At 42.0% G+C, this 27,795-nt stretch overlaps 3 protein-coding genes across 4 annotated transcripts; 2 read left to right on the top strand and 1 right to left on the bottom strand.

Annotated features, from left to right (window-relative positions):
- The first annotated feature begins 1,312 nt into the window (after positions 1-1,312).
- Positions 1,313-3,435, top strand: gas1b (growth arrest-specific 1b). The gene has a single exon (XM_029445398.1). The coding sequence runs from the start codon at positions 1,750-1,752 to the stop codon at positions 2,530-2,532; it is 783 nt and encodes a 260-aa protein (XP_029301258.1). The 5' UTR covers positions 1,313-1,749; the 3' UTR covers positions 2,533-3,435.
- A 5,153-nt stretch (positions 3,436-8,588) lies between these two features.
- On the bottom strand, positions 8,589-12,358 carry c9 (complement component 9). Its single transcript, XM_029444906.1, is given in 12 exon segments — positions 8,589-8,852; positions 8,854-8,894; positions 8,989-9,223; positions 9,837-10,012; positions 10,351-10,476; positions 10,557-10,797; positions 10,887-11,108; positions 11,220-11,358; positions 11,522-11,663; positions 11,744-11,894; positions 12,099-12,189; positions 12,285-12,358. Coding segments are annotated over 12 exon segments (1,755 nt in total). The 3' UTR covers positions 8,589-8,735.
- Positions 12,359-18,981: 6,623 nt separating this feature from the next.
- dab2 (DAB adaptor protein 2) lies at positions 18,982-27,466 on the top strand. Of its 2 annotated transcripts, XM_029445131.1 has the most exons (15): positions 18,982-19,213; positions 21,776-22,049; positions 22,159-22,298; positions 22,508-22,606; positions 22,700-22,831; positions 22,923-23,006; positions 23,264-23,290; positions 23,386-23,436; positions 23,533-23,595; positions 24,417-25,013; positions 25,581-25,713; positions 25,826-26,452; positions 26,540-26,715; positions 26,807-26,899; positions 26,995-27,466. In XM_029445131.1, the coding sequence occupies exons 2-14, from the start codon at positions 21,908-21,910 to the stop codon at positions 26,879-26,881; spliced, it is 2,346 nt and encodes a 781-aa protein (XP_029300991.1). In that variant the 5' UTR covers positions 18,982-19,213; positions 21,776-21,907; the 3' UTR covers positions 26,882-26,899; positions 26,995-27,466. The 2 variants fall into 2 exon arrangements, with proteins under 2 accessions (XP_029300991.1, XP_029300992.1); XM_029445132.1 differs by lacking the exon at positions 24,417-25,013 and having other exon boundaries at positions 18,984-19,213.
- Positions 27,467-27,795: the final 329 nt, after the last annotated feature.

Below are 27,795 nucleotides of genomic sequence, written 5' to 3'. Positions count from 1 at the left end.
GAGGAGGTGGAGGGGGCTGTTTTGGGTTGTTTGGCTAAGAAACTCTTCGGCACTTGTCTTGACTCCTCTCTAATCTCTCTAATTGGAATTGGGGGGTCTGAGGGTCCCCTGAGAGCTGCCAGATCTTTGTGGTCATAGTGTGGTGATGTGACGGGGTCAGAAGAACAGAGTTATCCCAAAGACTGAGAGGTTTTCTTTTCTACTCTTTGTTCCGTTGGCCTCAAGGCCACAGATCCATTCGGTTTTCGTTCCAAGTGGCTTCATGTTTGTTTACATGCTGTGTGGCTGCAGTTGTTATTCCTCTTCACACTCTTTTTCTAGTGAAGTGTTGTTGTTAGGAAATAGGAAATACCCTTCACCAAAAGGTAAAGTACTGGGCCATTAGGATTTCACACTGCTGCTTACATGTGCACAAAATAGGCAGTAAAGAAAAACAGCCAAATGTGTTTTTTCTTCTACTTTTCTCACGCGAAGGCCTCTGGAACTTTCCCAGCTCCGTATCAGGAAACCATCGGTCTTAAACCTCGAAGCCGTCACGTCTTTATTGGTGTGTGCAAATGTGTCTGCGTAGTGCTGGATAATAGCTACGCAATCAAGGCTTGCAATGTTTTATGGTGGAAAGTGTAAGACAGGAGCGCTGCATGTGTTATAACAGCTGTCGTCTCTCCCTGTGGGGAGGCAACACCATACCAGTGTTTTCCAAAGAATCTGAGCCTCATTACATAATGTGCCTCAATACAGGGATGAGCAATTATTGAAGAATGACACCACAGCGGTTGAACCATACATCATGGGAAATCCAATCTTTGTAGTAAGAGATTTATGCATAGAGAACTTCAATCTGTCTACTTTTAACCACTGTGAAAAATCAGCGGTGGAAAATAACAAAGCACATTTACAGAGGTACTGTCCAGTTTTTAGGTGAGTTTTGCAAAATCAGAGTAATTAAACAAAATATAGATTAAGTTCATAATTTAGACATTATAGATTAAGTTACCCAGGAGTATATAAAGTAATTCAAATTAGCTCCACCTTTACCAGCTGCACAATGCCAGTGATGTACAGAGTAATGCATCATATACATCATTAATTATAATGAAATAATATAATATAGCCTGCATCCATTCTGCAGAGTGAGTAATTGTACTTTTAGTTAAAGGTTGTATCATGAGATAATAATAAAAAAGAACCGTTGCAGAAAGTTTCCTCTTACTTCAGTTTAGCTCGCGTCACTGCCCGCGTGTGACGACAGAATCACAACAGTCGATCGGACCAATGGGAGGGGGTTGTTGCAGGAACCTAATCAGCCCATCACCACACAGCCCCATCACTGAGCTGCTGCAGCTCGAGTGGATGCGGGTTGCAAATGAAAACGGATGAGTGACTTTAGGATATATCGCGGTACTTTGGAGGAGTTTTGGAAATATCATAAGTTTATCCAAGACTTTTACTCGTCTGTGCGCGTGCCGAACGACAGATTAGACTTGCGCATGCACGTGAAGCTTCCGAAAACGGACCGGGACTGACGAGAAGTGGAAACTCAACTCTGAAACTTTTAGATCTTGTCATGTTTGGCTTGTTGTGGCCATCCTTGTTGTTGCTCACTGTGTGGCGCCTCACTGACTTCAAGTCCCCCACACTGTGACATGATATGAAACCATCTCGGAGTAACCTTGTTTTGACGCAGTGCGATGGAACTACAGAAGCCCATATGAAGTCTGACTTCTCTAAGATTCATTCTTCCTGGAAATGGCAAGTCGTGCCATATTGATGGAGCGGACAGCGGTGTTGATATGCAGTGTATTGATCCTAATCATCGGTCTATGTGTCGGATCTCCTAACCACAGCCGTCGGCTGGTCTGCTGGAAAGCCATCCTGAAGTGCCACGGAGAGCCGGAGTGCCATTACGCTTATGATCAGTACATTTATGCTTGTGCGTCTGTCATCAATGGGGACCGTACGAAGTGTCCCAGTCACTGCATATCCTCTCTCATTCAGCTTAATCAAACCCAAAGCGGCCCGGCTCTGGAGGACTGCGACTGCGCCGTGGACCCGGTCTGCAGGAGCACCAAACAAGCCATCGAGCCGTGCCTGCCGCGGACCAGCACCATGGGCTGCACCGAGGCCCGGCGGCAGTGTGAGGTGGACCAGTCGTGTAGCTCTGCCATGAGGGATTATTTATTCCACTGCCGAAAACTTTTCGGAGGGGAAAGGTGCTCGGATGGGTGCCGCAGAGTGATCGCCAACATGCGCTCCATACCGAAAGCGCAACAGCTAGACACTTGTGTGTGTGATGGCGCGGAGAGGAACATATGCGAGTACATAAAAGTCAGCATGAAAACTTTCTGCTCGGAGTCTAGTGATAGGTTCGCGGGAAGCGGATTTTCGGACTCTGAGGATGATTCTGAAGACGATTATATCGACCAGGATGATTATCAATATGTGGAGAACTCAAGTGACTCCGCACCTTGTTTTACTGCCCTAAATGTCCTGACCACCATTTTGGTTTTAACCAGATTTATCTGCCATTAAAGGCAGCTAGAAAGTCAGTGGTCTTTGCTCAATCAGAAATCAACTCACTAGAATCTGTGTGCTTTGTTGTAATCTATACTCCCCCCCGTTAATCTAACATGTTTCAATCCAACACTAAACTTTCTGCTACAGATCTGCACAAGTTCATACAATTTCTGTTTGTTAATCACTAAATAGCATTATGTTATATGTCAGTTACACACATGTTAGTCATCGGATAATGCTGAAGGAGCCTATTTCGTGTTTGTCAGCTATGTAAAGATAGATTGTACAGTATATTGTATAAAAATTATTTTTGTCAACATATGTGTTTATAAGTGACAAGAGATTTGCACTGTATGAACAAGTGAGTCCCACTTGTTTACTGCATTATGGAAGGAAAATGTTTAGTCTCAAAGTGCCTGAAAGTCTTAAAACTGGGTTTATTCATCACATCAGAGGTGTGCAGCTGAAAGCAGAGCAGTTTAATTTCACCAGCTGTACAGAGACTTTCTCCACAACCCCTTCATTAAAAAAACCAAAGTTGATGTAAGCCACTGAAATATGTCCAAGTCCCAGGGCGGAGCATGCATCTGAAACAAGAAGCTCTTAAGAGTGATACACTTGACCTTGTAAACATGGATGTTTGCTTAAGGTATCAAGTGTTAATTCTTTAAAACTGTCCAAGCAGACGAGAGAAAGGTAAACTCCTCCTCCTGGGGATTTGCAGCCAAAATGGAGCCAAGAAGCTGTTCGGTCAGTTTGTTTATTCTCACCCCATGTGTTTGTTTGAAGTCTTCACAAAGACACACTGAGGGGGAAGAAGTGTCTGTGTTCGGCCCAGTGCCGATAGTAAGTGCCCATTATGAACACACTCCTCTGAATGTACATGCACATTAAATAAAAAAAGAGTTTTTAAAATAATTCATTTGGACCCTGTGTTTCTCTGTCTTCACGTTTTAAGCTTAAATCTGATTTATTTAGAAAGTTTATGGTAATCTGTTATTTTTCGCTCCCTTTACTTTCTTTTGACAATTTGTTTCTCAAGGCATTTAACACAATTATTCACCAGGTGTCACTGAAAGTACATTCAGAAACTGTGATTTAGAGGCTTTAGCCAAAACTATTCCTCTACATAGTCCCTCAGGGAGTCTTGTTCTTTACCCAAACTGTAACTGAAATGCATTATTTAAGTATTAAGTGTCAGTCAGAGCAGGAAAAACTACATTTGACCTGCTTTAAAGTCTTTGTAAATCATCTTTTACGTGACTTTTTTGCTCTATAGATCAACAGCTCACCATCATTTTTGATCTGTACAGTTGTTCCAACATGCAGAGCATTTCCTGACTGCTTGCTAAGAGAGTTAACTTTTGCACATCACACAGTGCGTAAAGTTTATTGAATTTTTCAACGACAATATGACAGAGAAAATCAGATTAAGGATTTCTATGCACAGAGTGTAAAGCAGTTTTTAATCAGTGATCGCAGTGATGATACATGTGTACTCGTGTTATGAGTCAGTCAGCTCTCTATACTTACAAAAAAGCCAGTGTCCCCTCCTTCACTCGTGATAATGGGTCTTGAAACTATTGATGGCAGCCATGTTGCTTTTCAAGGAAAAGAGATGGGCCCTCCAGCCCATTGATTGGAAGAGAAGTCGAGTGGCACCTCTATTATGGAGATGCAAAATACACAATGGTGCAGCAGCACAATGTGGGGGCACTTCATTCACTCTTTCCCTCTGTCACTCTTTTCAGGGAGTGGGGGAGCATGAGGAGACAGCTATCCCAGAGGAAGACAGAGGAGTTATGTGAGAAAGTTCAGCTTTATTGCTCAGTCTAACTCCTGCTGATACATTCGATTGTGCAACAATTAGATGTGTTCTTCTCTAACTTCTCTCCGAAGCTATTAGGATAACTGCATCATAGTCTTTAATATACAATATGACTTTACTCTGGAAAACACAAGCTATCGTTCGGCTTTAAACAATCTTAAAATGAAAGACCTAAATAATAAATCCTCCAAATGGCAGCGATTGTTAAAAAAATACCAACTAAGTGATGTGCTGAAGCCATTTCTGGGCCTTTGTTATGAGAAGCAAAAGCCTGCCACTGTCACTTTAAGAAAGAAGGCCTCTGCTCCAACCATTAATAATTGTAATGCCTTTTTATCATTGTTGAGGATAATGAAGGGATGAGAATCATACGAGGGGCCCCAGACCATACTTTGCCCTGAAATGTTTTAAATTAACTTTTGGCACCAGAGGAAAATAGGAATGTTGTCTTTTTTTCCAACGCTGAAACAGAAAAGAGTCAACCGGGGCTTTTGGTGCAAGGACCAGAACATCATTAAAATTGCCTCATCATAACTCAAACCCACCCTCTGCCCCGCCCAGAACCCTTCCTCCTCTCGCTTACACTAAGGGAAAACAGGCAGCTACTTTAGATAGATTGTGCAGACGATATATTCTCTTTGTTGGCCACTCATTATTTCCCCCTACTTCTTTATTATATTATAACACTGAATGTACTTTTGGGAGGAGAAATTATTTGGGACTATATTGCAAATAAGTTTGATGCCACACACAGTTCTTCAGTTAGGTTAGCGCAGTGGCAGTGCAATAACTCCCTCCTTCTTAAAGTCCCAGTGGAGCTTCGCAAAACATTTTTAAAACTACTCAGCTGCCAGACTGACTTTTTCCTGTCGAGCCCATTCCTGGAAACAAGAGAACTGCTTCTGATTCAGCCGAACTTACGTCCAATTCACGGAAACCCAAAGTGAGATGGAGTAACACAGTTTGAAGTATACATGAAGTAGAAACCTTCAGTCTTAGACTTGGAAACATCTGCTTAATGGACCTTGTGGTAAGATTGTTTTCAGTTAAAACTGAAACTCACTTACTTGGTCAGATACTTTAGAGCCAGGGGTGTCAAACTCATGTTAGTTCAGGGGCCACATGCAGCACAATGTGATCTCAAGTGGGCCGGAGCAGTAACATCACAGCATAATAACCTGTAAATAACCACAACTCACAATGTTTCCCTTCGTTTTAAGTGCAAAAAAGTTCAAATACATTCTGAACTTAATCTTTTTACAAAACATTATGAACAACCTGACATTTCTTAAGAAACAAAGGTGCAATTATATACACATGGGTAACACTTTGCAAAGTCGTCCCGCGGGCCGGATTGGACCCTCTGGTGGGCCGGTTTTGGCCCACGGGCCGCATGTTTGACACCCCTGCTATAGACACAAAGAGCAGAGTAATAATCTGATGAATATTGCAGGTGTTGTGACATGTGATGTTACAAGTTGCTGAAACAATTATTGGATTCATCGACAGAAAGATTTAAGGAAGAAATATCAAACATTTGCTAATAAAGCCTCTCAAATGTCGAGATCGTTCTGTTTTATATCGTTATAATCTTAATACTTTTGGGTTTCAGTCGGAACCTTAGTCTCACGAAGATTGAAATCTTCTTTTAAAAATAAAATATTGTATCGACTAAATGATAAATCTATTAAAAATGAAATAATCTGTTGCAGCTCTACTAGATCTGAACTGTGATACCCTGTAACACTAAACGTCCTGAAGCGACGCTATAACACTCTACCTTTATCCTCTAATGAGAGTGTGTTATTACACACTCTCATTCTAAAACTTGTAACACGTTGCTGAATTTGAGTTGCTTACAGTTCAGTTTTGAACCAAAAACAAAAGCAAAGTGAAGTGAAAACCCCCAGAGACCCACAATAATTGGAGGTTGGGGGGTGGACTTGAGGAAGGCAGTACCCTGAGCTGTTAGAGAGGTGGGAAAGGTGGAGGAGGGGTTGATTTATGATTGAGGTTTAATGGGGGAAGGGAATGGTATGGGAGAGAGGGGCTGCGCTGGGTTGAATGTCAGGGATTTCAAGCCTCTCTGAATAATGATGCAATGAGGGAATATTTAATCAACCAATCAGATAGGGGGTCTCTAGCTGCCATGGCTGGGTATGAATTGTCCTTTAGTGGCCTCCTCTGATTCCCTCCTGCATCCAAAGGTGGCCTCCTGGGGACGTTTTTAAGGAGTGAGAGAAGAACAGGAGGAGGAGGGGGGGGGGGGAACACAAAACATAGCTGACAAGGGGGCATAACTTCATTTCCACGGTGCTGGGACAGCTGTGTGGAGTAATCTGCCGTAGCAGCCCTCTAAAACTTCAATGCCTTCAGTGACCCAGGGAAGTGGGGAGGGGGCACCTCCAACTGTGTCCAGGCGTTTAGGAGTGCGAGGGGGCTCCTTTCACACCCTTCTAAGGGCTTTTGTTAAAAAAATATCCCTTACCACTTCTTCATTGAAAGCGAGGACTATATGTTTATGAGATGAGACGACGACGCTTCACGTTTTTGAAAGCAAACCGTGAATTCATTTTCTAGCAAGTTGCAAAGTAAAGAATTCTGGTATTAAGTTTTAATGAAGTAAAATGAACCGCATGTTCTCTTCAACTTGTTTTCTGTTTACGCTTTGAAAAGTATTCACAATGTGTTTTTAATGTTGGTAGAAATGTTTAGCACATGCCATGAAGATGTTTCTACTCAGGACATTAATTGTAGATTGCACCTTTTCCCAAATGTCAAATGTGTTTTGGCTTATTTTGAAATGTCACAAGTTAAGGTTAGCTTTTTCTTTTAATCTTTAAATGTTCACTTATTACTCAGTTTATAGTATGAGTAAATATTAGTATTAAAAAAAAAGAGAATTGGGCAGTCTATCGACGAAGAGGGGTTCATTATTTTGTGCTAACTGTTCTGTTGAAGGCTGAAGAAAGAACAAAACATTTTAGACTAAGATAATGGCTCGAGGCTGGGTTGCTGTCCGCTGTGAATGGGGTCTCCCCGGAGCTCAATAAGGTCCCAAAGTTTTACTCCATTATGCTGACATCCTAAAGGCCAGGGGGTACCACCCCCAGTGGTTACCTCTCAAGTATGCATTCATCACCCCCCCCCCCCCCCCCACTTCACACACACACGCACACACACACACACACACACACACACACACACACACACACACACACACACACACACAATCTTAAACTCTTCTCTATTTAAGTGATGAAAGGAGGCGATATTCACAGACAGCTCAATATCACTTATTTGCTTTGTCCAGTTTTAAAATGATCTATAAGATTTGAGGACAAGTGCCCAAAAGAATTAACTCCAGAAAAAGTCTCCCTTGATAAAAAAAAAAAAAAAAAAGTAGCTGCAAGCGTGTTTAGCTTTTACGTCTCGCGGCTGTTTGCTTCACAAGGCACGAGGATCTCCAGTCATGCCTGCAGTGTTGGCGCTAAATGACTAAATCCACGAGCAAACATGGGAATCAAAGGCTGTTAAGCTAAGCAAATATGACATTCATCCTTGTTTTGTTCATGATGAGAGCAAATCCACGAGCATGAAAGCAATAACCCGATGCTAATGATTTTAATAGACCCTCTTCTCAGCAGACGCTTTATTTCTTTTCCTACAGCGTGTTATTTGGTACACGCATGTAACATATAAACTGTATGCATTAGTATTTTTGAATAACTTGAATGATTTGTCCCTTCATATGTTAATCATCCAAGGAATTCATTTAAATTTAAAGCAGACATGTTGATGATTCTTGAGTCCAACACCTTAATCTCTCATTGTCTTCCGTCGGTTCTCTCTCCACCCTCTTTCTACTCATCTGGTTCTCATTTGCGCCGCACAGCCAGCTGGAATGTGTTCATGCTTTTAAAGATGAGTTATTAGCCTATTAATACATACTTCAGCCAACACTATTATAACTCAACTAATGTGGAAAAACACAGTGTTGTTCGTAGTCAAACATCCAAAGTTCTTTTGGATCTAAATGTAAGACTGAATGATTCTGAGAAATTGCTTTTAGTTAGATTTATTGTATCACAATGGAGCAACATTAGGTTGCTGGAATGAAAAGGACTTACAGGGACAGGTGTGATTAAGGTGTAGTGTGCAGTGGACGTCATCTTTATTAAAAAAAATACACGTTATGCTTGTTTTAAAGCTTTTAATGTTGCGTAGATTTAATCCTGTTGTATTAAAAGTCCAGAAGACGTGTGTGCTACGGATCCTGCATGTCTTATTTTCCTTAAATCCACATACATAAAAAACTAGAATTTTGACTTTTATCTTTGGACATAGTTTGTACATTGTGTGTGAGGGAGATTTGGTAAGATGTGTGTGTTTAGCAGTAGTCTTCACTGTTGGTTTCTCCTCTGCACACGGCTGCACGGAGCCCGTCTGTGTTGCAGCTGCGTGTCCGGCTGCGCTTCGCTCCCCTACAGCTGGACCAGCTGGACCAAGCATGACCAGTTACCTTCCTGGTTAACAGTAGGTATCGTACCTGCACAACATTAAATACAATGACCTGACGTTATATGAATGGCCTTGTTGGTATGTGGGATACCGTGTGTGTTCATGCATCTGTTTACTCTTACCTGGGTTTTTAGCTTGATCCCTCTTGTAATTCTGGCAGGCTATGCCTTCATACAGGTGAGGGCACAGGCACATGCACTCCCCGTTCAGCAGAGCAAGAGTTCCTCCGTTATGACAAGGCTTACACTTGCACACGTTGTACTCTGCCACATATTCTGCTGTGGCCTGCTTCAGGTTGGATATCCTGGCGTTAGCGTCTGGCATATCCAATGGAATTAACATATAAATGGCCTCCGGCTGTCAGAAACAAAAGAGTATGTCATTTGCACTTTTATGATATGATTTATGATCTTTTATTTGCCTCATATCTTATAACAAGAGCCTACAGCTATGCTAGCAGCTCTGTGAGGCCGTATTCAGGCCCAGCAGTGCTTTGTAGTTTCTAATGCTCACAATGCTAACATGCTAATGGGATTAGTTTTGCAGGTATTTAGTTATAAACCAAAGTATTGGACAAACTAAAATCACCCTGAGGGGGACATGGGGAATACATTTCAAGGAAATCCATCGAACAGCTGTTGAGAACTTTCAACACAACACCAATGTCATACTTCCTGAATGTGTAAATGTCGAGTAGATGTTGAGATATTTCACAGGATAAGTGACAACTTTGACCTGCTGGTGGCGTCATGAGGATTCGTTCCTCTGGACACCGTGAAGTCTGTACAAAATGTCATAGCAATCAAGTGTAATTGTTGTTGCGATGCACCGCCAATCATTCATCGCTAGCTTTTCACATTACATTCATGTAGCTGACCCTTTCAATCCAAAGCGATTTACAATAAGTGCATCCAACCATGTAGGTAGGTACAACCCCAAGAAGTGCAAGAATCATGCACGCCATGCTCACCTCGCTGGTAAGCAGCGCAGGGGCCTCAGCGATGGTGCGGGCCCACTCCTGATACGTACTGACGTCCATCACTCCTTCCTTATTCAGTTTAGCCCGCATAGCAACCGCACTTTGTAGAGTACCTCCCTTGACTGACGTCATCACCTTGTCCACCATGGCTTTTCCGTTAATTTCAACTGTGTAGCAACAGGGGAGCAAACCTTCAGTGACTTCCACAGTCGCACATGACCGTAAACCTCATTCGTACACATTACAAAGTTACACAGAGTTCTCTCTTTGTGTTTCCCCAGACACAAACGCTGAGCTGCGTCAGAGGGATACGTCTGGAGATAAACACCGGCACCCTACATGTGACTGAGACAAAGACACACTGCTGAAGCCTCACATTAGCTTTGTCTGAACTTTAGAGTGCTTGGAATAAGATGAGGATTTGGTCCCTAACACAGTGCAGTGGTGCTACGGAGGAATTGTTTCATGCATGGCCAGTATTGGGAAAATAACAGGGAAAGCTGACCTTGGTATTTATTGGTGACGTCGTCACAGTCGTCATCCTTCACGTGTCCCTTAATCCCATCGGCGCCTCCAAAGTCTGCTGTGATGCCTAATTTGACACATTCTTGAACCTTTCTGTCCGTCAGATCTGCAATAAGGACGAAGCATCGAGGATGAGTGCTTATCACTAGACAACGACTTTGAAAAGAGACGCTGGGATTGACATACTTTGCGCCCGTATGGTGTCCTGGTTGAGAACATAGACCAACTCATATTCCCCGCCAGTCTTCCCATTTTTGGTGTAGTGGGTTCCGTAGTCCTCCAGGAAGGCAAAATAAATCCCCTTCTCATACTGCAAAGGCAACAATTTGATATGCTCCAAGAATTCATTTGCTGTTTTGAAGTCACGGGAGCGCATCCTGTAGGTGCTCAGCTGCACTGTTCCCTTCACCCGCATGAAGCTCTTGTTCTGTGTGTGCAGGAGACAAGCATGAGTGCATGTGCTATGAACTACTTGTAAATTACAACGTTAATTACTTGACACTGGCTGACATTTACCTTAATGGTGGTCAACTCGGAAACCTCCTTGATCATGGTTTTCTTCTCGTATTGATAGTCTAAATTAACCTGTGAGGAGGTCTCGGACAGGGACTGCTCAGATGGGTTGAATTTGAAGGAAAGTCCTGCATCAACTTTACTGCTCATCTCTTTCAGCATTTCCCTCAGGAGGCTGTGTGTGTCTTCGTAAATCTCTCTCGAGGAGGTTTCTTCCACTATAGTCTGGAAAGACAGGGAGCCAGAGTGTTCAGAAGAAGAAACACACACACACACACACACACACATTGTGTTGTGCATGCTCGGGGTATATTAGGAGAAATGGTTTTGGCTAACCTGGTAGTTGAGCACGCCAACGTTCCAGGGAACCCTGTCATGCTTCCCAGTGTTTGGATTCCTCACTCGATCACACCTCCCATTGAAGTAATCATTGTTGAAGGGGTTCATTCGAGGATCTGCCCCCAAGATGTTGATTCTGGTGCATGGACACAGTTTTTACGCTATTAAGACTATACACAGTATTATGCTTACTTAGCTGAAATTCTAAAGTTTGCAGAGTACTAATGCATAGGTTCTACTATGTGTACTAAAAAAGGATTTGGGACTGAGCTTAGCATCTCCTAATAAATCACTCGTACCCGTATCCTGCTGTCCTGCCTTGCTCATTGCTGTCCAGGACTGACGCACCACAGGGTTTATGCACAGGATCACAGTCCTCATCGGATCCATCCTCACAGTCATAGTCCCCGTTGCACATCAATCTCTTCTTGATGCAAGAACCTGTGTTAAGATGGGAGCTGATGAGGCTGTAATAAAGACAAAGGAGCTGTACGGTGGGGGATTTAAAGAAGCTGGAGTACCTGACTCGCACTGGAACTCTGAGTCAGAGCACGCGAGGCGAGGAGGTCGCTCGCATACAGCATCTGTTATGCAGAACTTCTTGACCCCCAGTGATCCCTGGCAGGACTCGCCACCAAACTGACCAAACACTTCTACACCTCGAGAACGCCTCTGAGGATCACAAATAATATCACACTTAAGCATCTGCAATCAGATATATTAATTAGATGCCTTTTTAGACTGACTGTCATGAAACATGTGTTCTTGTTTCTTCTTCATATTTCCTGCTCATTTGAACTCATTTCAATGCATTATTCTTTAATTAAATACATTTAAATATGTGATTTAAAAAGCACTTAAAGAGAATTAGCTCACTGTGGTGTTCCTGCAAGCATCACACAAACTCCACTCTGACCAGCGGCTCCAAACACAATTCACTGCCGGTGGATCATGAATTTCCTCTCCCCTGAAATACAAATATTAAGTAATGCACCTTCTTGTCTAGTACCAAAACTTTAGGAGAATGAAAACAAGATCCTTGCTGTTGTGTAATATACATACATTCCTTCTGCGAGAAGTGTTAGAGTCAGACACAGGCAACAGACGCCCAGCTGGAGAGCAACCTCCGTCCTCATGATGAACCTTTGAAGAGACAAATGGCGTTGTGTGTCTGTCCCTATTAAGTCTTTAAAGCTACCTCTCTGTCAATCATTATTCAACTGCAAGAGGACCGTGCTCGTCCAAATCAATAGTTTGGATTTCGGGTGCAGCAATATTGATTCAGTGCCGGGAAACCCCCAAAAAACAGAGTTTAAAGTGTTTGTTTGAACATCTTACTCAGTCAGTATATTTTGTTCTTCACAGTGTGAGCAAAAACATAATAATCAGTAAAAGTGACCAATCATTTCTTCTCAGTTTATCTTTTATGTGCTCGTCTATTAGTTGAAACTGCACCTTCATTTACTAAAAGCCTCTTTTAAGTTCATTACTATATTGTAATGCTTATGTTTCCTGTTGTCTTTTTCAATATTTTACTTCATATATTACTACACTTACTGCAGAAAGAAGTGACATAAAACTAAATAATTGTCACCACATTGAAGTTGAGGAGCAAATCAATACAAACAACTGCACCTTGTGAGCATTACATCTATTTTAATTCAGTTAATGGAATATGTCTGAAGGTATACATGAAGGAAATAATAAAATGTGCAGTATAGTGCTTCCCATAACCACCAAACATAATAATCACTATCACAATAACTGGAGACAGTTTGTTCATTTCTGTGTTTCCAGGATTGTGCAATCCTTCAGGCAGGTTCGCAGCAAAGCAGAGCAAATATTTAAAGAAGCAGCTTTGGCCGACTTTCAATACACATGTAGGTCACCATCTGAGATTGAGAAACTGAATGACAAGACTATCAAAAATCAACCACACACACACACACACACACACTCTCGCTGCAATTGCCAACATCCAAGATGTTTGGAAAACGGTCATGCGCACTGACACTGGTTCTTTCTGCACAGGTGAAGTGCAACTCTTTGTCCACAAGATGGCAACATCGAACAGATAACCGCCGTCTTTAGCACCGTGTGTTCATGTCTTACATTGACACACTGTTTATGTATATCAAACATACTATATAGCGACTATAACAATTTATACAAATGCAAATGCGCTAATTTCTTCCTCTGACAAGTCAAACAGTGTTTTCTTAAAAGAGTTATAGTAAAAACAAACCTTGCACAATGCACAGGAAGTTTTAAACTGTTGCACATAATGATCTGTCATGTGATCTGAGTGGCTTCTGCTGAGTCTGCAGTACTTTGTTCTTCAAAAGGAGGGAGTGCAGTGCAGTGTGTATAAATGACAAAAAAGGAAAAGGGAGCACTGCTCAGTGTAGACGGATGAAAACAACAGGGAATTTAAAAGATGGACTTATTAGAGTCATGAGCAAATTAGCTAATTAATCAAAGTGAGTTTATTACTCATGGTAACAGGTCTGGCAGTGACAAATCATCTGGTTGTATCCATCTGAGAAAGTAAAGCTGATGTTAAATGTCACAGTCTTCAGCATGCTGACAAAGTATTTTCTGCTGACTGGCTCCCTGATGTCTCCAAAGTCAATCTGGGGGCTGCCCTGTCCTGGTTCTTTCTGTGTATCTGCAAGCAGAGCTGAGGTAGACTAGGGGCTATGTGGTCATGGCCCGCTGGAGAGGCACAAATATGTGCTGAGGTCACCACTTTTACGATGTTCGGCAGTTTCCTCCCAGCTCTCTCAGGAAACCAGAGGGTAGGTAAGGTGCTTGGCCAATATTTCTCCTGACTAGAAAGACTTCCTGTTTTTTCGGGAAGGAGGGAGGAGGGAGGTTGGAGCTGTGTGGAAACACTCGTGGAACGGCCTCGCTTTACTGTAATTTACACACAACATATACTTTGTCATCATATGTGACGGAATATGATGACGTTGCTTCCTGCATCGCCACTTGCCCCCCCGCTGCTTTATGTTGTATTTTAAGATTGGTCAAGAGCAGCGAAGACTTTGGGAGTTAAAAGAACAGAGTCGGACAGAGAGGATAACATCTCAGACTACCTCAATTATGGACTGGAGATAAGTGGCTATCTTAGGTTCTGGTTGTGGTGGCAGCCGGTTCCAAGATTCACGCCCTAAATGCTGCATGTTTGGATTGTGGCCTTCCTGTAATGAACGGAGGAAAGGACACTTCCCATTAGATTGTCTCTGTCAGCATTCTATCATAAAAATAAATCCTCTAAATGTGCATGTGCTGACTTGTGCCATCTGTAGTCTGTAGTCTCCCATATCTTTCCCCTTTTCCCATCAGAAAGTTTCACAGGACGAGTAGCATCCAACATGTCGTTCTGTATGCAAATGTATGCGTGCATTGGGTGTGCCAGAGATCTAAACAGACAATGAATCACATTCAGCAGAACAAGGAAGCATCATTTTAACACGTCACCAGACGGGGATGCTGGACCAGAGAGACACGTCATTTACCAGAAATGACTCCTCAACATCTTATATGATAAAGTTATTTATTTAATAATATTGTTGCATTGATACAGTATATATATGTGAAGCAGCAACGTCAGTACAGGGTTCTGCACCTCTAAACAAAGGTCTGATGGTATTAAATGTTTAATAAGAGGTTTTTTGAAAAAGATCATTCCAGTGGTTTGTGACTGAAGGGGAAAATAGACTCTCAGCTCGTCAGTTATCTGGCTCCTGAGGAGCTCATCTCCTAAAAACCAGCCTCTGTCAGCAGAAGTCAGGATACAAAGGCAGGAAGAACGTCCTTCCTCTGTCCCTTTCTCTGTCATTTCTCAGCTCGCAACCTACAACATACAATATACTGTACATCTGTCTAACATCAGACCAAATCATTTGTTTGTGTTTGCTAATAAAAATCAGTTTGCAGTGTTTAAGGTGTCAGAATAATATGCACTGTATATATTCTATATATGAACAGGATCTGTGTTGAAGTAAAAGGTGCACAGGTTGTCTTGTGGTTTATAAAAGGGTGGCATGCTCATGTATTTAATGCTTTGCTTTGAGTAGTGAAATCTCCAACAGCTTGTGGGCTCCCTCCTCCCTCACAGGGGATGCGGTGAAGTCAGATGTGTAATCTTTCATTTAAGAGATGTAAAAGCTAAGCAGCACGATAACTTCTGGTTAAATGTCTGATTTTATTTAACACTTAGATGAGCTGAGGAGATCAGATGTTTCCTGTTTTGTCGGCAACTTGGCACAATGAACCACTTTTATTGGTTAAGCCACAAAGAACACTAAATCTGTGTATTTGAGCAGTAACTATAATGCCTTGCTTTTTTGTGTTATGAAGGATTCTGCCGCTATTTGAGATATAAATTATATATTTAACAGTTTAAAGCAGGGCTGTCAAACATGCGGCCCGGGGGCCAAAACCGGCCCGCCAGAGAGTCCAGTCCGGCCGGCGGGATGAGTTTGCAAAGTGTAAAAATGTGTTGTTCTGATCATAAAGTTAAATACTGTTCCAGATACCTGTGACGAAATGTTTTGTGCCTTCGTAGATACACTGATCTGTACGTTGTAACACACATGTGTAAATTATAAACTGAGGCACAATATTGTTGAAATTGCTCCTTTGTTTCTTAAGAAATGTCAGGTTGTTCATAATGTTTTGTAAAAAGATTAAGTTCAGAATGTATTTGTACTTTTTTGCACTAAAACGAAGGAAACATTGTGAGTTGTTATTTACAGGTTATCATGCTGTGATGTTACTGCTCCGGCCCACTTGAGATCACATTGTGCTGCATGTGGCCCCTGAACTAACATGAGTTTGACACCCCTGATCTAAAGGATTAAGATTTCTTAAAGAATGTAAACATGAACACAGATGCTTCTCATGCTGCTCCGACACCACTTCCCACACACACACCAAATGATTAGACTTAATCAACATATAGGAAACACTTCTTGTAGTTCCATCAATGAGCTCTAGCACACTGCCAACAGTAACTTTAGTGCTGATCAGCTCAGCTTTCATGGGATGTCATTTAAAAGTTAAAATATAATTCATTGTTAGGTGATGGTAACACACATTACAGAAGTGAAACCGGCTTCCAGTACGCAGGAAGAAGCCACATTGACATCACTACTCGTGTAGTGCACATTGCAGTGTTGTGTATACTCTAGTTGTGTTGCTACACAGATTTCCTTTTCCCATTTTCTATTTCTTTGGTTTCTTTCCGTTGAAGAAGCTAGAGCTCTTTGTCTTTTTAATTGAGGCTATCCTTGCTTATACTACCAACCCAGTACTTCTCTTAATTATCCCCAAACAAACATCTATTAATGCTTCTGCAAACATGGAACAAAACACTTCCAGTGTGACTTGAGGATTTTCTTCCTGGGAATGTCATAACTGGCACTCAGTGCTTTAGAACGGCAAATATAAAAACTGTCATTACACGGTTGAATCACTGCCTGGTATCGAGAAGCAAAATAGACATTTATACTGAGGAAGTTGATGACCCATTTTCAGCCACTGGTTGTCTGTAATTGCAACAACACTAGTGCATGGCAAAGGAAACGTAGTGCGTGCTCAAAAAATGTGCTGTGTTAGCAACAATAGAGATTTCCTCTCTGGTGCTGAACTCTACTCCTTCTATATTTTATGATACGGTGATCAAACTGTTTAAATGATATGAATGAGCTCTTCCATTGCTGCGGCCACAGTGTTTCCTTGCTTCTTCTCAGCTTTTGCCATTTTCTATCAATTCTGGCCAAAAGAAACAAAATAAAATAAAAATACTGAAAGCTATTATGAACTAGTAACTTCTAATGTCTATGTTTAGGGCAGGGGTGTCAAACATACGGCCCGCGGGCCAAAACCGGCCCGCCAGAGGGTCCAATCCGGCGATTTTGCAAACTGCAATTTTCTTTTTTATGTATAAATGTTAGGGTGGGGGGGTGGCAGGGGGATAACTTAACCTTCGTCCTTAATAGTTCCCACTTTAGTTTGTGTGTGTGGTGTCAGTTCAGGTGGTCAGGATTACTACACAGATGTGGAAATGAATGTAAATTTAAAATAATTTCTAGATCTTGACGAGTTGTTTTGATCATAAAGTAAATACTATATTGCTTCTGTTCCGGATACATGTGACTAAATGTGTTGTGCCTTTGTACACACACTGATCTGTAAGTTGTAATGCACATAATGATAAACTGAGGCACAATATTGTGGGAATTGCACCTTTTTTTTCTTAAGAGATTTCATGTTGTTTATAATGTTTTGTAAAAAGATAGTTCATTAAATGTGAGCATTTCCAGAATGTACTTTTGTGCACTAAAACAAAGGAAGCAATTTGGAGTTGTCGTTATTTATTGGTTATTATGCTATAATTTTACAAGTCTGGCCCACTTGAGATCAAATTGGGCTGCATGCGGCCCCTGAACTAACATTAGTTTGACACCCCTGGTTTAGGGGCTTACTTAGGAGGTCATTATATTGGAAAATTAAAGCTGTAATACTTATTTGGCCACATAGGGGCAGCAGAAACAAGCTGCTAAGACAACATTGACATACTCATTTAAATAGTTTTACACATCCAGCAGAAACAAAGCACCATTAGATGTCATGTGGAGTCGTGTTTCTTAACAACCGATGCATGTAAGTCCAGTATTCACACTCCTTTTATTGTGTTTGGTCTCCACCAACTCCTGAGGGAAATATGTGAGTGTGCCACTATGTTCCCCAGCAGGTCGTTAAGTCGGGTCTGACTGCTGTTTGGTGCCAGGCATGATAGCATTCAGAGTGTTTTTAGGTCTTTACTGCTGAAACGCTTCGAGAGCAGTGAGAGTGAATCCAAACAGAAACATTTAACTTGCAGGCCTTAAACCCTGAGGGGGAACATCACTGCCTGGTACGGAAACAGCACAGAACAAGACCACAAGACCCTGCAAAGAGTGGCTGAACATACAACAGGCGCTGCTGTACTCTGCCTGAAGGATATTTACACTAGAGTGTGGATACCAGAGCCTGAAGGGACCCGGCAGGAACCGGGTGAATTTGTGCCAGAGTGTCACAAACTCATTCAGTTTACATGAACTGCGTCAGGCTCTGGTTGGATGCATAAATCAGAATCTCCTGTCGGGTTGGGGTTGAGCTTGGTGACTGTACAGTCTCGGACTCGGGTCGGGTTTGGACTAAAATATTACTTTTTACGCCAGGTGCTGCAAGAATAAGGATAGGAGGACTCAGACCGCCGGTTAAATGCTCTTTTCTCCCTGTTGAGGTTGGGAAGAAGGTACCTGGCCAGAACTGAGAGGCTCGGGAAGAACTGGGCCACGAGGATCCTAAAGGAGGCAACTGCCTCCTCCCCCCTTAGGACCCAGAGGGATTCCATTTTTAAAATGAATTATATGATAACATGTGACAAATGAAATTGAATGATTCATTTATTGTTGTTATACAAATATTTATTTTAAATTTGCGTTGTCAAATCTCTCTTTTTGTCATAATTAGACCATACTAAACCTAATGTTTTAAAAAAGTGCAGAAATCGTAGGTGGAAGTGGAGATGCAAACAGCCCAGTATTGTCGAGTAGTGTGTTGTATTAAAAACAAGAAAGAAAAGCTAATGAAATGAAATCTATTTTCTTCTGACACAACATTTGTCATGACCCACTTACTGTGGAGGCTATATGACCGATGGTGAAATCCTCTTAAACGTGAAGAGACCGCCCCTCTCGCAGTTGAAATGTGCAGTGAGTTAGGTCTGTCAGTCAGTGAAGGGTTAAACGGGGAGTTTGCAGCAGTCTCTCCTTTCTGTCCACGGCATTTAGCGGAAAACATCTGACTCCTGCTCGTTTTCCGAAAGCTGTGTTTGGTTTTACTCATTTTCCGCCAGAGCCGCGGAGGCATCACGGGAACAAAAATCCCTGTTTCGACAGCAGGATTTTAACATTTTACTGCACGCTTTCAAACAGGTAGGTGCCTGTGTTGGTAACATTTTCCATCCATGCATTAATTAAGGATCCACCAAAGGACTACAGGTAGTCGTTTTTAAAGTAGCTACTAAAACCTATGGCATTTGAGAGCGTCTATAAAAGCCACAATTATATCTAGTTGTAGGTTTGTGAGAGTTGCAAGCAGACATAGCATCAATTGTTTTTCCATTAAATGTACTTTCCTACACATCACTGCGGGAGGTAAAAACCTAATTCCATGTTTTCATTTGTACTCTTTCCCCCTTTCCTGTCTCCACTGTTGGGATAACAAACACTATACATCACATTTCTTTCTCTTCAAGCTGCAGCCCTGTTAACAAACATTTTAAAAATCTCCAGACAGCAGGCATATATGATGTTCAATACTTTTTTTAGGTTGCATCTCTTATCCACGTGCACATATGCCTATCTACAGCCTAGGATGTTGTGCAAAACCATTTTTATTTAGTATGAAAGTGTTTGCATGGCCTTTGTGTTCACAGTGGGCCTGTGGTATTTCACCATCTCATTCACTTGCAGACTGAGTCATTCCCTGATTTCCTCCAGATGTGCAGTAGTTTACGTTTCCTGACGGCCAAGGATTGTGACATTTCTGCCCTTGCACTGCATTTATTCTGCTGACGAATATGAATTTACACTTTTTCTGGGGGCTAAATGTTATTTGTGGCGTGACACTGGTTGAGGCTTCTTCTCATCCTTGATCTGCGAGTACTGGCTACCTTTTTTTGTTTTGTTTTGAGTAAACTGTTAAAATGTAATCCTTTAACTCAAATCTGGAATGAACTGCTGACATGTCACCCTTTTAAAAAAAACATTATTAGCCTTCCCTCCAGCTAGTGGGACTCTGACACCACTGGACAAGTGCAATCATGTGTCACACTCGTGTAAATGGAGCATCAACAAGTGTTTAATCTTCGGTCTTGTCTTGTTTTTTCTACACTTCCCCGTAAAGCAACAAAAAAAGCATGGGTGTCTTTGTGCAGTTGCAGGAATGTCACCATGACGGGCCAAATATACGAGGGCTTACTTACCCTGCTTGTTGCTTTTGACTTCAGAACCGGATGAAATTAAGATTTATTTTATTGTTTTACAGCTGCACAGTCGAGTATCTCTTGAGATAAAACCCTCATTCCAACAGTAGGAATAGGAAAAACATGCTCAATTGGAAACTCTTTTTGAATGAGCTTTCGTTTACAGAATATCTTTCTCTGATTTGATTCATAGAGATGTAAGAGTTGGAACTCAATGACCTGAAAGTTCCCATCTGTTATCTCATCCTGTATGGCTCTCATTTCCTTCTTTATGAATCAAACAAATGTTGCTGCCTGATTGATTTCATCATTAATGGTACGTCCTAAGTGGAATATGTTGATGAAAACTACATGTACAGGTGCATTTTGACTTGCTTTTTGTTCTAACGGGATAATTTTACCCTGTTTCCACATCATCGGTATATTAAATGTAGGTTTTTATAGACGGCTTGAAAAAGTTGTGGGTCAAATGATCATTCCAAAGGCTGCAATTTCCGTTTTATAGTTGCTTAGCTGGGCATCACGAGATACTTTATTCTGCTAACGTAAGATTAACTTCAGGTAATTGCTCAACCTTTGCCCACTTTCAACCTTTGGTCTGCCCTACAGTACTCGCAGCCTCTTTACACTGTCAGTGTAGCCACTGTGGCCTCCTGTGCTGGTCCTACGGGTATGTATGTCCCACACAGAGTTTGCGTTGGTTGTGCAGAATATCCGGCTGAATGCATGGGATTGTAAACCTCTGTGATTGTTTGAGTCGAGTTATTAGTCATTAAAAGAAATGTGTTACGCATAAGCTAGTTGAGATGTAGGTGACGCTCAGCTGCTGTGGTGTCCGCTACAATCCGCTGTCATGTTGTTTTTGCCTCATGTGACATTGCCTTGTGTTTCCTGCACAGTAAATGCAGAGGTATTCATGACTGTCCAGTGTGTTGGCAGACAAATTGATCATGATTTTGTCGACGTGCACATGCATATGACTAGCATGTTGCTACTGAATCACAGTTAGCTCAGCCTGCTGCTTTTTAAAGGCATGTGTATGTCTGACAACATTTTACAAAATGCGTCTTTCTTTGTCCTAGTTGTCCGTCCCTCATAAACCTCCCTGAATAAACATCAAGATCGATGGCAGGAGAACAATATTTGTATAGTTTGACTGCAGGACCTTCTTTATCTTTAGGATAATAACACTCTTTACAGGGCTGAACAACTGACGCAGCATGTGTAAAGCAGGGTTAAAGTGTATGTGCTTTCTGTGTTCTCGTCCTTATGAGACTATGATGTTTTATGGGTCGTATGTCTTGCTTTGCTTCTCTGCCCGAAGGGTGTCTCTGTAGTTGTAAATGTTTACAGTGGATTCTTAACATAGTTGATTGTCTGTGGTGTGCAAAACACATTTTCAGCAGCTTGGTACAAAACCTTATTCGCAATAACTAATTGTGTCCCTTTTCACAGGCCAATATTTTGGTGTGTCTTGACCTTTTTATCTCCTTCATCTTTTCTGCTCCAGACATATCACAAGAACAGCATGTGTGGGTGCTAAGAGTCCTCTGTTCGGTTGACCTCGCTGCCCCTGAACACGGAGCTGCCGCCTGCTTTACCCCTGACTGTCAACTTGTCCAGTTGAGGCTCACTCCACGCCATGTCTGCAGAGGTGGAGAACAGCGTGCCGGTCCCTGCCGATCACAGCATCGCATCCCCATCTACAACCTCGGCCAACACTCCTCCAACCTCCCCTATGACAGCCACATCCAAGGTCCCCTTCAAGAAAGATAAGAAGAAAGGTGAGCGATGGAAGACACGAGTTGAGATGATTGTGATCAAGACTTCAGAGTAGCTATTCCATTTTTGTGGTCTGATCTTGTTGAAATCATAGTTTTCGTGTTTTTACAGTCTCCGAGAAGACGGACGAGTACCTGCTGGGCAGGTTTCAAGGGGATGGCGTCAGGTACAAGGCCAAACTGATAGGTGTCGATGATGTCCCAGAGGCCAGAGGAGACAAGATGTCGCAGGACTCCATGATGAAACTTAAGGTGCAGCAAAGGACTGTGCCCTTCTATCTTTATGATTTAATGAAGTAATATTAAGGGGCTGGCCTTTTAAAGCTGGTACCGCTAATGTTTTAAAACATTTGCTGCTGGGACGGGTCTCCTCCTTCTCACTGAAGACTTTACAGATATTTGTTTGTTTACTTACAAACAATAGAAAATCAGAATCGTATTTATTGTTTATCTGACTACAGGGTATGGCAGTAGCTGCTCGGTCCCAAGGCAAACACAAACAGAGGATCTGGGTCAACATTTCCATGTCGGGCCTCAAGATCATTGATGAGAAATCGGGAGTGAGTCGTGCCATTTCCTTCCATTCCAGTCACATCGCTCAGTTTATTTGATTGTGTTGCTAATAAAAACCGTTTGTCCTTTTTAAAACGCAGGTGATTGAACATGAACAAGTGGTGAATAAGATCTCCTTCATCGCCAGAGATGTAACAGATAACAGGGCGTTTGGATATGTATGCGGAGTAGAAGGGCAGCATCAGTTCTTCGCCATAAAGACTGCACAACAGGTAACACCGAACACTCACACTCAACAAAAACACTGCATCGACAGCAAATCCAGATGGGCAACGATGACAATGTGTTTCTGTCACCATACAGGCGGAGCCCCTGGTCATTGATCTGAAAGATCTCTTCCAGGTCATCTTCAACCTGAGGAAGAAGGAGGCAGAGGCCTCGCAGAAGGTAACTGGTTCAGAAGCTGGTTTCTTTCTTTCTAAATTTGGACAGTGAGAACATTAAAGCGTTTTGGTGTGGTCATCTGGGAGGGTTGACAAGGTATACACTCCACTGTACGAACCTCCTGAATGTCAACACTGCCTCTCTGTGTTGTTTCGATGAATCACATTTTCAGACATTCCATTGAAATGATGTGAAATGACACATGCCTCGGTGAATTAAGGAAACGAGTAGAATCACTAACAGTCCACCTCTGTTTACAGGGTGAAAATGGCACCGCTGTAGTTGAGGTAAGCACTTTGGAAGGGCTTGTTTTTCTTCAGATTGTTTCTCCAACTCCTTCCTTTTTTTTTTAACCCTTTTTGTTTTTCTATCTTGCGTTCAGAATGGAAGCGGTGCCTTGCTAGGTGTGGATGGTGACGTAAAAACTGCTCAAGTAAGTATTTCTGCTCAGCTTAACATTAAATAACACGGCTCTGATTTATAGTAGCTGGATAAATACAGTATGTTTCTGTTTCTTTTTGACATCCAGCCAGTGGAGCAGTTTGACCTTTTTGGAGCCATGTCGACCCCTCCAGACATCCAGTCTCCAAATGTAAGCGTGGTGCCATAAAATGTTCCTTTTATCTGGGCAACATAGTGGCATTATACTTAGTTAATGATGTGTAGCTGGGTATTTCCGGTATTATACTTTTAATCTTAATATTTACAGTAGGTTGTAGAAGACTCGCATTCCTTTCTTCTATTTTCTTCTATTTTTTTAAAAACCAGATAATGATGAATTCATAGCAATATAGTTCGCTACATGCTGCCTTTTTTAGAAGAAGAAGAAGAAAAAAAATGGCTCCACTGAATAACCTCAGCTCTTTCCAGATCATTCCATGTGTTTTTAAACTCAATTCTAAAAAGGCCATCACTTCTGTGGATCAGATGTTTTATAAATCATAGATTTCACCCTCCAAAAGGATCTTTTAAGAATTGAGTTGAGCTTCTTGTGTACCAATCTCATCGTTGTTCATCAAACCTTTAAAGCTGCTACAAGTAGAATCTATTTAAGAGACGTTTTCGTTGGCTTTAGTGACACCTGGAGTCTTGTACTGGTAGTGTTTTTAAATCACTGTTGCCGGGCTAATTCGTTAGAGTTTCAGGTCAACATGCTAGTGCTGACTTCAGCATGGTTATACAACTTGCTGTTGTCAAAGGCAGGTAAGCATTTAGTCACACATTGGAATACGGACTATACAATCTGTACAAACCATGACCACGAGGTGATTATTCTACAGGTAGCAGCTTTAAATTGTCTTTTCACACCATGTGATTCATTTTCCATTTTGTTAACACATGTGTTTTTCTCCTTCTGCAGAACTGATTCATAATTCTTTTTTTCTCTCCCACTGTCCCTCTCATGTTAACCAGGAATCTAATGATATTCTCTTGCTGGACTTTTCTGCTGAAGTTGACAGCAATCAGAATTGCATAAAGGGAAACTCCTTTGTAACTTCCTGTGCCCCTGGCCGTAGGGCATCTCCCCAGACAGAGAATCCCTTTTCCTCAACATTTGGCTACTTTCCAACCCCAGACAGTGACCCTTTCAGAGATGACCCCCTTTCTAAATCGCCCACTTGGTCGGAACCCGATAATTCACAGATCTCCCCCGGCACCGCTAATCACCTAAACAGCACTGCTGGCAACACTTGTAAGACAATTATTAACGGTGGTTTGAATGAGGACTCCGAACACCTCAGTCAGCAGATAGATGGGTTATCCAGTAAAACCATGATCCTCGCTCTCAGTAACGGACAGTGGCCACTAGGGGGCAAAATAACTCAGAGCAACACAATTACCATGATGGACGGGGATGAATCTGGAACCGTTCTCTCAATCAAAAACCCATTTTTTGACTCTAATGGCATAACTCATCACCCGCAACCCCCAGTGACTAGCAAGGATTCAGTTGTCATAAGTCCGCCTCCGCAGAGCTCTAAGGCTGGACGAGGTCGAAGGAGTGCAAAGGTGAAATTCCACAGCTAGATGAATCATGGTAGTGTTGCATGTGTGATGCCTAAAATGGGTTTAATGCACATTTCCAAAAGCATAATTAGGTTTCTAACATCTCCCTTTCTGAGCATTTGGGTTATGCACTGGTGTCTGACAGGATATGCAAGAGAATGCATTTGGTTAAGATAAGATGCAAGGCCTGTAATTTCGCAGTTAAGGGCTTGTTGTTTGGATCCGCTCTGTCTTCGTGCATGCACTGGTGGTCACATGCTTCTCTAACCGGCTTGAATAAATGACACTTTGACTGTGCTGCTGAACAATCGACTCTACCTTTTGTCATCTCTGCTCTAAATCTATTTTCTTACATTCATGCTTCAGTGATAAAAGCAGTGGTAAGTGGCATGCGTATGTCTCAAATGTTCAGGTAATACTGAAGTCTATTTCTGACGACATAATTAGAGTAAATCATTTGGTAAAGGTTGGTTTAATGAGTAATCGTGTATAAAATGATGTCAATGAAGTACAACGATACTTAAATATATATTGTAGATATAATATTTCTGTTTTATTTTCTGTGAATAGTCCACAGCAAGTGACTTGTTTGGAGGAGAGCTTTTTGCTGCTCCTGGTCACTCTGAAGGGTCATCTGCCCCTGGGGACCTTTTCAACAGCACACCTGCTGGCCACTCCTATCCCTCCTCCATAGCTGCTCTGGGTAATACTCACGAGCGAAGCTTTGTGTCTTCTCCAGATATTACAAAGTTATTTTGACTTTACATTCCATTCCCTTTTTTAAACTGTCATATCCCCATTTTCTTTATACCCAGGGAATCTTCAGTTAGGACCTCCAGGTACCACAAGTATCCCTGCTGCAGGCATGTGGGGAGCTGCACCTTCCATGTTCCCCATGCCAGGAATGACCGCTCCAGGCCCGAGGCCCAACTTTCCACAGCCATCTGCCTTTGGTGGCCTTCCCATACCACCCACAGCCTGGGGCCAGCAAATGCCACCTCAGTTTAGTGTTGCACCCTTATCCCCACCCCACCTGAGCTGGGGCCAGCCTCCACCAGCTGGGCCAGTTGGTGCTCCAGGTTGGGGTCAGCCCACCATGACCAATCCTTTCCAGCATGGCTCGTTCCCTGCAATGGGTGACCAGCAAGGTCCGTCACGACCCCCTCCTAGACCACCTGTTAAGGAGGCCCCTCCAAAGGTCGAGAACAGTGCCTTCACATCTTTAGACCCCCTTGGAGATAGAGAGAAGAAGATTGGAAAGGACATGTTCAAGGATTTCCAGCTTGCCAAACCCCCTGCCATCCCAGCGAGGAAAGGGGAGCTAGTGCCCAACTGCAACGAAACCGGGGCGTTCGATCAGTACTTTAACAATAAAGTGGGCCTGGCTCAGGATAATGCAGATCATGATGACTTTGATATCAATCAAATTTCAAACGTTAACGGTAAATCAACTACAACTTTGCAAGTTGATTGTGTGTGACTGTGAGATTCATCATTAATTGTCTCCTGGTAATGTGTCTGTTTCTTAGATGTTCCTAAACCGGCTGCAGCTCCAAGCTTTAACCCTGGCCTCCTCGATGCCGCCTTCGCTCCTGCCCCGATCGCAAACAATTCAGCACCAGCGCAGGGACCCAGACAGGACATGTTTGATCAAGCGTTCGGGGCCCCAGATTCTAGTCTGTTTGGAGCTCCGCCTGTAGCCATGGTACAGAGATTCACACGGATATATATTTACACAGTATAAAGCATCACGGTCCTCATTTGTAATCTGTGGCCTCTTTCTCTCCATTTTACAGCAGACTGCTGTTGTTGGTCAGACTTCTGGTTCAACAGCGGCTTTTGGGGATCCTTTTGGAAATCCCTTTGCTTGACCATAACTTTGTCCATAAGTAAGTGTTCATGTTTGTTTATCCCTGAATTTACTTCATCTATACAGGATAAACAGTATGTTCACTTTTCTTTCTCTTCTCTCTGTTCCTTACAGTTGAAATGGAGCAATCTTCACAATAAATAACATCTTTGGGACAAGCTGCTACAACGTGCGCAAGACAATCCAAATGATGAACTTTTCTTACTTTTGTCCCGGACCCACCCTTCTTTTACACCTCGACCTCTAATGTTGTTGTTTTTTCTATCCAATCAGTAGTTCCCTTATTTGTAAAGACCACTGATCTAAGAAAGAAATGTTATGTCCTGATCTGCTGAAGAAAGAAACGTGGTGTGTGAGAGAAGGCCCGTCCAAAGAAGTTCACTGCTGATGCTGTCTGTATTAAAGAAATAAAATAATTCAATCATAATGCTGCAACGTGTTGACCAGTCCATTGCTTTCTTCAGACTGAGTTAGTAAAGCAAAGTTGCAATCCAGTGGAGGGTCGACAGTCAAACTGATATAATAAATGTTTCTATGTGTCTATGATAACTAAATTCTATATTATTAAACAATATATAAAAAGCCACCTAATGCAGTGTGAAAATAAATTCTTCTTGTATTAATTATTACTGATGAATAATGTGCAACCACTAACCTCTTTTTTTTTTTGAGGAGGAGCTGATTTTTAACTATTTTAACATAAACGTATCCTTGCTTTTGTATCAACAATTTTAATCTACTTCGTAAATGATTTTATCTGACAAATAAAAATAACTTTTTTTGCATTAAATTAGCATAAAATGAGAAAAATCTAAGTACAAATCTCAAAATTGCAGTACGTCAACAGTAGCCCACAGGAGTAAAACTATTTTACCACTAGTCATTATATACAATCCCACACAAAAATGTAGAATG

This window comes from Cottoperca gobio, chromosome 12 (assembly GCF_900634415.1).
Source record: "Cottoperca gobio chromosome 12, fCotGob3.1, whole genome shotgun sequence".
NCBI classification, from domain to species: domain Eukaryota; kingdom Metazoa; phylum Chordata; class Actinopteri; order Perciformes; family Bovichtidae; genus Cottoperca; species Cottoperca gobio.
Note: the sequence above shows the minus strand (reverse complement) of the source record. Positions and strands in the feature narration are given on the sequence as shown.